Source organism: Colossoma macropomum, unplaced genomic scaffold (genome assembly GCF_904425465.1).
Source record: "Colossoma macropomum unplaced genomic scaffold, Colossoma_macropomum, whole genome shotgun sequence".
Lineage (NCBI taxonomy): Eukaryota > Metazoa > Chordata > Actinopteri > Characiformes > Serrasalmidae > Colossoma > Colossoma macropomum.
The window spans coordinates 7759658-7771515 of NW_023494799.1; the positions used below are offsets into that span (position 1 = coordinate 7759658).

The 11858-nt window shown below is 39.1% G+C and overlaps 1 protein-coding gene across 2 annotated transcripts; it reads left to right on the forward strand.

The window, feature by feature from the left end:
- Positions 1–349: 349 nt before the first annotated feature.
- rab3b (RAB3B, member RAS oncogene family) lies at positions 350–9721 on the forward strand. 2 transcript variants are annotated; one of them, XM_036587119.1, is made up of 5 exons: positions 350–515; positions 1620–1844; positions 5013–5131; positions 7220–7344; positions 8220–9721. In XM_036587119.1, the coding sequence occupies exons 2-5, from the start codon at positions 1620–1622 to the stop codon at positions 8402–8404; spliced, it is 654 nt and encodes a 217-aa protein (XP_036443012.1). In that variant the 5' UTR covers positions 350–515; the 3' UTR covers positions 8405–9721. The 2 variants fall into 2 exon arrangements, with proteins under 2 accessions (XP_036443012.1, XP_036443010.1); XM_036587117.1 differs by having other exon boundaries at positions 350–511.
- The last annotated feature ends 2137 nt before the right edge of the window (positions 9722–11858 follow it).

Below are 11858 nucleotides of genomic sequence, written 5' to 3' on the forward strand. Positions count from 1 at the left end.
GATCTTAAAACAGTTACTTAACAAGCAGTGATGGTGTTTCTTTGAAAGATGGTACATATTTTTTAAATGTAGTGAGTAAGTGTTCTAAAAGTGTTCTCCTAAAAATGCAAAGAGCAACTGTATTCTGAATGCTGCTGTTCCGAAATGTAACTTGGACTGAACACAGCTGCTTAATGTCTGTATTCTGGACACGTATTCCCAAAACTTGTATGATGATGTATTTAAAGGAGCTCAAATCTGGATGTTAATTCATTACAGGAGTGAACCTAAATCAGCATGAGTGAGCGGCATGCCCCACCCCAGCCGTCTGCTTGCATTCACTTCATCCTTCGCCTTCGCCATTCACAGTTTTGCCCCTAGTTAAGGTACTGGACGTGTCTATGAGCATAAATGCCGGTGTGGTGAGGCTGAAGACAGCAGCCTAGCTTCCACAGCTGTGTCCTCAGCCTGCGCTCATACAGCTCACCTAGTGTAGAGGAGACGACAGTGGGAGAAGCTCCAGCTAGTCGAGGTAGGTGAGCAGCTCCATAATAATGGCGAGGAGTGGGATGTATGGAGTGCGTGTGTTCATGCTTAGTGCAGCACTATGTTCGTCTAATGTCGTCGTTCAGCCGCTGGAGTTAAACATACGGCGTGTTCCGAGCTCTCTATCGGGTCTACCTGGCAGCTAACACCTATGTCGCCATTTTTTCATGTTCACCTCAGATATCAACCTGTTTAAAATCAGCTCAGCTTGTTCAGACAATGCGCTGAGGCAAACACAGACTGGCGCGTTTCTGGAGGCAACACTCTTAAAAACATGGTTCTTTAGTAAAGGGAATGGTTCTGTTCAGAATCTTGAGTCCTGTATAGAACCATTTTATGCTAAAATGGTTCTTCAGTCGGTGGAGAATGTGTTATGGACCTATATAGCACCAGAAAGACTTCTTCTGTAGAGTCATACACAAGACACTCTCCACCAATGTGAAGAACCATTTCAAGACAGAACTCATTGTTCTAAATAGAACCATTGCCTTTACTAAAGAACCCTTAAAGAGCTATCTTTTTAAAGTGTGTAGAAAGAAATAATGATTTGTAAGGTCCAACCTACTTAGACTGGAGAGCCTTTACTGTGATATGTGTGTGTTTTAGCTGGTCTACAGTAATTCTATTGAGTTTCATAATTAACACAGTTATTACTACAGAATACTATACATGTATTGTATGTTGCTATAAGACAGTGCTACAGGAATATTCCATGAGGTGTTATAGCATGCAGCACTACAGAAATCTTATATTTCCTTATAATAGAGCCAATTACCACAGATCTTTTCACTGCTGTTAAAAAAGGAACCTCATAGTTTTGCTTCCTAATTGGAATTGACCTAACTACCATTATGAACAGTTTCCTGTAGAACACTTTTAGATCTCATTAGATCCCATGTAGAATCTGTCACAGGCCATCTGTTAAACCATTAGGATTCTTTACATTGTGATATTAACCCAAAATACCATGGCTAAATATTAAAACCATTACAAAACTGTCATTAACTTGGTTTCTGTGATTCAGCAGGGTTGGAAGCGCAGTGAGGCTTATTTTCATCTTTTCTGGATAAAAGATGTTCTTGCTCTGTTTCCAGATGGCTAAAGCTGACCACCGTTTTGGCCAGAGAGATGGCTCGGACCAGAACTTCGACTACATGTTCAAGCTGCTCATCATTGGCAACAGCAGTGTGGGCAAAACCAGCTTTTTGTTCAGATATGCAGATGATTCCTTCAGCAACTCCTTCGTCAGCACCGTTGGCATCGACTTCAAAGTGAAGACCGTCTACCGGAATGACAAGAGGGTCAAACTCCAAATTTGGGTGAGTCCATTACAAGATGACGTCTCCTGATGTCATTTGCTGCCCCCTTTAGTAGCAGCGGTGGTGTTTACTGATCTTCATTCACTGAATTGAACTGAAAGATGGCTTTTCCTGCACAGAAATAACAATACTGTGTGAATTCACACTCCCAGACAGATGGTACAGTACGTGATGGGTTGTCAGCTTGGGCACAGAGCACATATACTGAGGAATCTATTCTGGGCACAGATCAATATAGACGTCCCCGGGTTCTTTGCCTCACCGCGCTTAACGTGATACCATCTCATGGTCATGTCACACATGACAAGACACCCCCTTTCTGTCCGCATCATCTTACTAGACTGTGAATGAAAGCCATATTTTTATTCAAGAAAAAATAGGAAAGCAAAGTGCCCCCCCCCCCTCCTTTTTGCACTTGCATCATCAGTGCTGGTTGTCATGGCAGCAGTACAGCAGCACACTGCTCCCTGGCAGAGCCCAAGCTCTGAGCCAATTAAAGCAGCTCCTCAGGGCGAGGAGGGGGTTGGGGGTGGGGGGGGGAGGGTTGTAGAGAGACCGGAGAGTAAACACAAGCCTAAGGCTGAAGAGAGAGAAACAGACACTGGAGTAAATTGCAATTTGCGATAAGCAGCGGGCCGTAATCAGTGTGCATTGAGCGGCGATTAAATGGGAGCTGGAGGTGGCAAAAAATAGCCTCTCAAAAACAGCTGCATAGGCGCTGATGGCAGAAAGGAATGCAGTGAAAGACGTTGCGGCATTTCGCTCGCTACAGAAGGCTTCAAATGACATCTTAGACATCCCAACTCCTCTTGCCTGGTCCACTGCATGCCACAATGACACAGCACACTCAGTGCTCGCAATCTGGATTTATCTGCACAGGTCAGTTTATCAGAAATGTAAACTTGAGTCAGATGAATTGACACACAAGAAGTAAGCCTCATTAATGTCGTCAGTGTGTGGACATTATGACAGAGGTGGACCAGTGTAAAATTTTTGTCTTTAATACATAATTGTCCAGTGATTCCCAGTCCAGTTCTCAGGGCCCCCCATACAGTCCACATCTTTTACCTTATTCTTATGTGTTGTGAGTTGGATTGCGCCAGAGTTATTGTGTTGGTCCACCACTACAGTCTTAAACGTGGTGCCAAGAGAGGTGTTTTGGCACAATGCCATAGGAGAACTACTTATGGTTCCCTAAAGAACCTTTCATTAGATGGCTCTTGAAAGATCCGTTTTTGTAAATGAGATCTGTAAGTCTAAAGAACTCAATCATGTAAAGGTTCTGTACCAGTTAAACTGTAAATCCAAGCCAAGAACCTTTTAGCAACGTTACCTTACAGTACTGCGCAAAAGTCAGAAACCACACTTAATTTATTTAAGTTCCAGTCAAAACAGCCATTAAGTACAAACTATTTGTATTCGGTTTAAAATAAAATACAGTACTGTGTAACATTTTAGATATGGCCATGAAATACTAGAATAATGACTAAAATGAAATGACAAATAGATGTTTTAAATGTATTTTTATTTTTGTCACATGTGCCTATGTGAAAAATGAAACTGCAAATGTAGGTATTTCATTTCATTTTCAATTTTGGCAGGATATTTGCTCAGATGATTGGAAAAATAAATAGCAAAAAGAGGTTTGCATTTACATTTTATTGTTTAAATTTTAATTTCTTTTTTGGCCGGATTTGCCTCCCATACTTCGCCAGCTATGTCAGCTATTTGCCAGCTTCTTGTTCGAATTAAATGGTGCAGCAGTTACCATTTAAGGTAGAATGGGAAATTTAGCTAGCTACCGAGACATCAGCACACTACTGATGATTTTTAAGCTAGTTATGAAGAAAAAGACCATAATATATTGAAAGGACATTAAACTAAGATAATACAATGGTTATTGTAATTTTTTGTTGGAGAAAATGCTCACATTTGTGGGTTTCTTTGGTCGCTCGTGCAGCCATCTTGTTGATTTTTCTTTTTTTTCTCACAACACTCTGTTTGGAGTGAGTCTCTGAAAAACTTCTGTTTGGAGGGCCATGTAGCCCTAACACTTCACCCTACCCCTCTATCGCAACAAGAATCAGGACACCCTACTAAGGGCTAAGTGGTAGGGGTGATGGGTGAAATGGGATTGGGCCTTAATAAATCAGTGAAATGATTGGAAGCATCCAGGAACAATCTGGTACCAAGCTTTGTTCCTAAAACGACCTCAAAAGAGTGAAATGAGAAATTTATCCCTTTACTGTATTTGTGCTCATTTACATCTATTCTAACAGTATGTGGTGTCTTTACGAGTTTGTACAAGTTACTGCTGAGATGCAGTGTTTAAACAATGTGCCTAGGCCACAGTACTGTATATTTAACAGAAAGTTATACAGAAGCTTCAACAACTAAGTATATAAACACATTTGTCAATATTGAGCGTGCCCACCCGCTGCATTTATTACAGCTTACATTCTTTCTGGGAGACTTGCTTTCAGTTTTTTAAATAAATCTGCATATTTTTCCACTCCTCCAAAAGTTCAGTCTTGGACGTTCTCTTGTAAGTCAATTTCTGCTTTTCACTGTCCAAGTAATCCCAAACACATTTAATGATATTGAGATCTGGACTCTGGGGTGGTCAGTCCATCATTCCATCAACACTAGCAGATTTATTTTTTAATTTGCAAATTTTCTTCTTTTTCCTCTATTTCCTTTTCTCAGTAAGGGCTTCTTAACAGTTACACATCCTTTCAGACCCATAGCATTTTTGCACAGTACCGCATATCAGCTTAAACTGATAGAAACATTGCATAAATAAGTATAAATAAATAAAGGACAATCATAATCATCGTGAGTTGTTCTTCAGATATGATACTGCTTAAGGCCTTTTTCTTCAACTGCTACATGATGTAACTGGGTGTCACAATTGATAAAAGAGTCTCTCTTCTCTCTTAACCAGCTTACTGACCATTAAACACCTCAAGGTCAGATCACTGATGACCTTTAATGCTCATTGATAACCATTAATGCATCAGTTGGCCTTTACAGAGCTGACCTTTTCATGTAAATGACCTTTGACCTTAACAACAGCTTGTCAAGGATCAAGATGACCTTGCTGCATTCTAATAAAACTTGTGCATGTAGGTTTAAAGGTTTTGTTTGTGCTGTTTTGGTCATCTGTAGGACACAGCAGGTCAGGAACGCTACAGGACCATCACTACGGCCTACTACAGAGGAGCAATGGGCTTCATTCTCATGTATGACATCACCAATGAGGAGTCTTTTAATGCAGTGCAGGACTGGTAAGTCAAAATCAGAGCTTCAGATCTGTCCCCTGTACCACGTAGGAGAGAATGGGGCAGGTTGGCACAGTGCATTTGAAACCTCTGTCACCCCCTGTGTTAAATAATAATGTCCAGAACCCGATACGTTTTGTCTTGTGAACATTCTTCTCTCGAATACCACTGAATCCTCCGAATTACGAGGTCGTTAAAGAGTTGAAATATGAATATTGCTACATGTGAGCTAAAGCTACTGCACACTGAATTCACATCATTTGACTGGCAGCCTTCTTAAGCGGGTTTTGGCAGCGTACATTTCCATGTACAGACTGAGGGCAGATGAAAAGGAGTCAGAACAAAATCAGCAGGTTTCCCTGCAGTTCTCTGTTCTTCATCTGATGCTCACTGAAACACGATAGATCTTTCCTTTTAGCTTGATTTGAAAAGATCTACAAACGTACCTGCACTCAGGCTAATCTAGTATAGACCCAGCTTAATATCACTGCTCACCCCTGATAAACTGATTTAGGCTCTCAGAATATCCTAATTATTTTTTCAATGCTGGTACCATTTTTCTGAGGATGTTTCCTCAGGACATTAGCCAGCTTTTTGTTCAACTTTTCCTGTTCCACTTTAAATGGTGCAGCAGTTACATTCTGAAGGTGGAACGGGAAAATTCAAACAAGCAGCCGGCAAAAAAGAAGCTGACTTTCACTATTAACAGCTGAGTAACTCATTTTTGCTGTTTTGACAAACTAACAGGTCAGTATTTTGTCTTGCTTGCTAATGTTTGTGATAGCTACTCACAGCTGCTGCACCATTTAAGGTGGAACGGGAACATTCAAACAAGAAGCTGCGAAAAAAGAAGCTAAATTCAGCCTCATGGTTTTAACACGGGTAGTATTTTTGATATGGAGTTTTAGTCTATTAGAAAATCCCACCCAGAGTGGATTTTATTTAAGTATAAATAAATTTATTTACAAGTAGTTTTATTTACAAGTATACCTGTAATTATGCGCTACTGTAGAACATTTTGATAAGGTAGCACAGCTCATCAGAGCTCCGCCACAGCCCGCCTTAGTTTCGTGTAGCTTAGTGACATCAAATTGATGCACAGTAGCTTTAGCTCGCATGTAGCAATATTAGTATTAAGGCTCTTTAACGACCTCGTAATTCGGAGGATCCAGTGGTATTCGGGAGAAAAATGTACACAGAACAAAACGTATCGGGTTCTGAACATTTTTATTTAACACAGGGGGCGATAGAGGCGATTTGAAAACCCTATTCATTCTTGCCATAAAGAAATGGAGTTTAGACCCGGAGTTCCTAATATGGGCATAACGAGGACTGATGAAGATGAAAAAAGTTGGAGTTATCAGCCTTGGATATCACATAGATAACTTTTACACAGTATATTATAATGTATAGCAATGTTTTTCATTTTTAAATGAAAGAAGAATGGTGAAAAGAAATGTTGAACATATTGTCACTATTGGAACAAAACATTTCATCTCCAAATTATTGAAAGTTAACATTTTTTTTTTTGTTCCAAGTAATTTTGGACCATTTCTATTGGTCTATTAATCATGGAATTGTAACACAATGCAAAAAAGTAAAAAAATCACAAAAAATGGAAATTCCAGTATTTGCATGACAGCAACAATATCTTGGGGCAGGTTGGCACAAGTGCATTACATGATTTTAACCGAGAAATTAGCTAAGCTTTCATTTGGTGATAATAGGGTACATAGTGGATATTTGACAGAGAATGAAAACTGCACCAACCAACCCCTACATTGTCAACCAGTCCCACTTACTGCTCACTTCCAGTCCCACAGAGCTAACGTAATGCACAGTTTAGTGTTTTTCCTTCACCAGTTCACCGTATTTATATAACCAGCTAATGATGAAGTCCTTCATGAGTTGAATCAGGTTCGCTGGGCCAAAGAAAGAACCTAAACTGTGCCATTTTCGGGTTTCTAGAACAACGCAAAAGATATCACATATCAGTTTGTGTCAGTCTGGGTTTTAGAGCTATCACACTTTCATTTTGAGAGAATGCTGCTGTAGATGAATCATCTAAATGCAAAAAAATATCATCTGTTGCAGGGCAACCCAGATTAAGACCTACTCGTGGGACAACGCTCAGGTTATTTTAGTGGGAAATAAATGTGACATGGATGATGAGAGAGTCATTCCTTCGGAGAAAGGCAAGCACTTGGCTGATCAGTTAGGTGAGTTCAACAGCAGTTGGAAACTTTGAAAGGGAATTCCACCAGTTTTTCAACATTTCTGCATAATTCAATGGTTAAGATGTAAACAAAGTGATTCAGAGTGGTTTGATGTGAAATGGTGCATTGTAGAGAAACTGGCCTAGATTTATTTACAGTGGTGATAATAGGAACCAGACGTCATGTCTAAAATGCAAATGTAGTCACTTTATTTACTATTCAAAACTACCAGTGAACCTACATGTCTTCTGAGTTTTATATGTAATGTTAATGATGGTAAAATAGTAGTAAATCTGAAAAAAATAGATTTCTTTAGGAACTGTTTTGCCTCACAACACCCTGCATGTACCTCTCTGCCTTTAAAAAGTCCACTTTTCAAATGTGTTTTATTTTAATTTTTTTAATTTTTTCTCAAAATAATCATAAAACAGTCTCAGGCTAATTTATATTCTATTTCATATAATAACTTCATGTGATGAGGCATTTGGATGCATTAAAAGCTCTGGACCTCTTCTTCCTGTCACCAACACTGTGAGCAATTCTGGCTCTTCAGAACGGAGCGTTTCACATCAATCCACTGTGAATTACTTTGTTTACATCTTATGATTGAATAATGCAGCAAATTTGAAAAATCTGAATTTTATCCTTTAAACTCCCCAAACTACATGAGCCTGTATGTGAGCTCACACTTCAGTTTCTCACTCTCATAACTGCAAAATTTCATAGCAGTATAGCTGAATAATTTAGAATAGTTACTGCATAATAAGAAAGAAGAAGAACTGAATAATATTCAGAATAATAATATGCTGCAGTTGTAGGGCTTCACCTCCTTTGACACTGAATATAATCATGTTATAATGTATGGATTCTTTCTGCAGGGTTTGAGTACTATGAGGCAAGTGCCAAAGAGAACATCAACGTCAGGCAAGTGTTCGAACGCCTGGTGGACATCATCTGCGTGAAGATGTCTGAGCGAGTGGACACAGACCCGTCCATAGTGTCCGGAGCCAAGACCACTCGGCTTACTGACAAACCAGCGCAACTACCTCAGAATTGCTGCTGATTTAGTCGGCTTACGCTGCTGTCATGCTAACCTAGCACATTCTCTCGGTCTGCTTTCCATTTCCATTTCATTTCCATCAACATGGACTAGTAGATTTCTGCTACTGCCATTGAGCACATGTCTAACTTTGGATAAGTTTGAAGTCAAAGCAGGGACTACAGCAAAGCACAAAACTGAATTTTAGGCACATGTTCACTGCCAGAAATAGATACAGAATGTCTCACGTGACTAAATCAGACGTCAACAAGTGTATTATTATAGCATAATCGGTGCTTTAAAATAATCTGTGAAGCTTCTCTTAATGTGTATACAATCTCTCTTTGCTCCTTTTCCTTGATCGTTGCTTGGTGAAAAAAAAGGCACAAGCGTAACCTAAACTCAGACAATTGCAGAGCGGCCATAACAACGGTATATTATGCACAATAATGGTCGGTTCTGTTTTCAGGGTGGTTTTGATGTTCTAGTTTTTAACTTGGGCAGAACCACTGGCTGTTGGGTTCCTTCTAATATATCTACAATGGGCACAAAAGGTGTGTTTTTGGACATATGGAGCACTTTGCAAATGAACACTGTTCAATATATTGTGATGTAAAGGTAGTTTAGTACTTGACGTAAGTCAAGATGAATAGCCTGTGTCTTACGAAAACAAAAATCGAATCAGTCGCATAAAAAGTGAGTATTCTGTTGTGGAATATATACATATATGTATGCATATTTGAACGTTCTGTGTGTATAACAAATCGTACATCCAGCTGTCAGGTTGTTACTCCACATATTTACGCTTCACTTAACTCTTACAGCATCGACAGATTAAAAACGAATACCTATCTTTAGAGACGCCAGTATATGTATATTGTAAAACTCGTTGTGCCACAAATTTATATTACAGAAACGTAGCAAATCCTCGTGGAGTTCTACATGTATCGCATACAATGAGTTTTTAATCCAGTGACGTTAGATATTTATGACCGATGTTTTATGTAACTACTCTGAAATTTATTTTAAAGGAGATATTTATAATTCAGATGTTATAAGCTATCAGACTGGTCTTTGCTGAGTAGATATTTATTTTTTATGCTGCCACAACTTATGCTGGGAACATATAGATGTACTGTAACTTTGCTGTCGGTGACTTTTGACTGGTAGAAAATTTGCACAGGGGCGTAAAGTGATTGTACATATCATTGTAAGTCTGTTTTAGATGCAATTTGTAACAATAAACGTACCAGTCATACCATATTATGTGCACATCGTGTAAACATCAGATGTTTCTGTTGATGAGTGTAATTAAAGCAACACTTTGGACAAACTGAAAAATGCAACCATCACTATGTCTTGTGAATGTGCTGACTCACCTCCTACAAACGTGTAGCGGTAGTATCTTAACAAATAACATTAAATGCTGGGTTTCTGTTGGAATTCCCCTTTAACTGTTAGGGTTACATGTAAAAATCATAGCAAGTAGGGCTGAAAGATTAATCCTTTCTTATATGAAAATCACAATTTAAGACAAATAGCAAGAGCTGCATATATTGTAATTATAGCCTACGTTATTAAAAACATTGTCTTAAGTTTTAAGCGGGGAAATTTAACCTAATAACACAGAACTTGTGAACTGCCTGCAGATAAGTTAGACCTATCAGAAGCAACCAGACTTCCTTGTTTTGTGACATCACAACCACACCTTACTGGTAGTAATGCACACATACATTCAGGGGTCAAGCCTCAGGCCCGTACCTTAATTTATAGAAAATAATTGCAGTTCAAATTGCAGTCACAAAATTAGTCTGCAAAATCGCAATTAGACATGTTCCCCAAATTGTTCAGCCCTAGCAGCTCTGTATTTGTTAAAGTAGTAATCTGTGTTTATTAATTTATTTATATGGGCATTTGTATGTTATATGTAATGAAATAGTACTTAAGAATTTGGGGCATTAAGATAAATCTGGGACATTGAACTTCAGAACTGTTGACTGTAGTATGGAATGAAAAATATAGCCTTTTACACAGCCTGTCTGAGTATTGTATGCATTTCCTTCTATCATTAACTAACACTTGGCTAATTAGAAAATTATACTGACTAATTAGCAATGTAACCTTTTTGATAAATCTTTTGCTGCATTCTTATTAGCTTAAAAAAAACATTTAGGCTGCTTTCCTAAATTCATCTTCATAATACGAACATTTCAAGGTCACAAACAGACCAAATCAGAATGTTTGTAAATATGAGTGTTGGCTATACTTCTGAGTGGATAACGCATCCAGTAGCGATGGGCATTCCGGCTCTTTTCAGCTCGCAAAGAAGAGCCGATTCCTTCGGCTCCCAAATGGCCCATCATCCAGTAGCAATTTCCCCTTCAAAAGTAGCCAAGTTAGTGAGGTTTTCCAACATTTAATTTTTACATCTATAATCTACCTTCTAAATAACTAATGAACAAAAATTGCATATACTGATAAGTAGTTAGGATTGGCACCCAGCAAGAAGGGCCTGGGTTCGATTCCCCGGCCGGGCGACAAGGGTCCTTTCTGTGTGGAGTGTGTATGTTCTCCCCTTGTCTGTGTGGGTTTCCTCCCACAGTCCAAAGACATGCAGTCAGGCCAGTGGAGATGCTAAATTGCCCCTAGGTGTGAGTGTGTGTGTGAATGTGTCTGTGTGTCTTCTGCCTTCCGCCCAATGAACGCTGGGATAGGCTCCAGCAGCCCCCGCAACCCAGGAGGATAAGTAGCTTAGAAAATGAGAGTGTGTGTGTGTGTGTGTGTGCGAATGAGATAAGTAGTTACTGGATGAATTTTGAGATGCAGTGTTCACAGGATGTGGGCAAATCAATGAATCAGTCATAAACAAACACGCAGGTCCAAAATCAAAGACAAACAAAATTTGGAAGAACTAGCTAGCTAGGCACAGGAAAAAACACCAAGCTTTTTTTTGAGTATAGAATCAACATTAAAGCATTACAAAGCAAACTTTGACAATGACAAGTGGTACCAAGCAACACAAAACAAAACTAAAACATTTTCAAAGTTACATTAAAATGTTGCTAGGAGCCTTAAAAAAACACATTTTTTGAAGCTGTGTTCTGTCATTTCCTTTAAAGAGAGGACATACAAAGACTATTCCATCTTAAACAATCAGGAAAGTTTGGGAAGTTTAACTTTTTGTCGCATGCTAATGAACATATGATAACACGACACTGTTTAATGCAAAAACATTCGCTTTATAAGTATTTTTTGGCCACCAAATTACCACTGCTAGTCTTATATTGCACCAGTCCAGCAACTGTGCCCATCTTCTCACACTGGGGCTGAATCTCAAATGGCTCCCTGCTCCCTACATAACTAGTGCACTACGTAGGAACTTAAATATTGGATCCTGCACCCCAACAGTGCATAATATAGCTAAGAAATAGTCATTTGGGACTCAGTCACATCAATCACATCCATACTCGACCAATAG

Bases quoted from the DNA above. Each gene is read 5' to 3' on its own strand.
- rab3b (XM_036587119.1), top strand. From the start codon at position 1,620: ATGGCTAAAGCTGACCACCGTTTTGGCCAGAGAGATGGCTCGGACCAG. The intron at 5,132-7,219 runs GTAAGTCAAAAT...CATCTGTTGCAG, and splicing joins TTTAATGCAGTGCAGGACTG to GGCAACCCAGATTAAGACCT. The intron at 7,345-8,219 runs GTGAGTTCAACA...TTCTTTCTGCAG, and splicing joins GCACTTGGCTGATCAGTTAG to GGTTTGAGTACTATGAGGCA.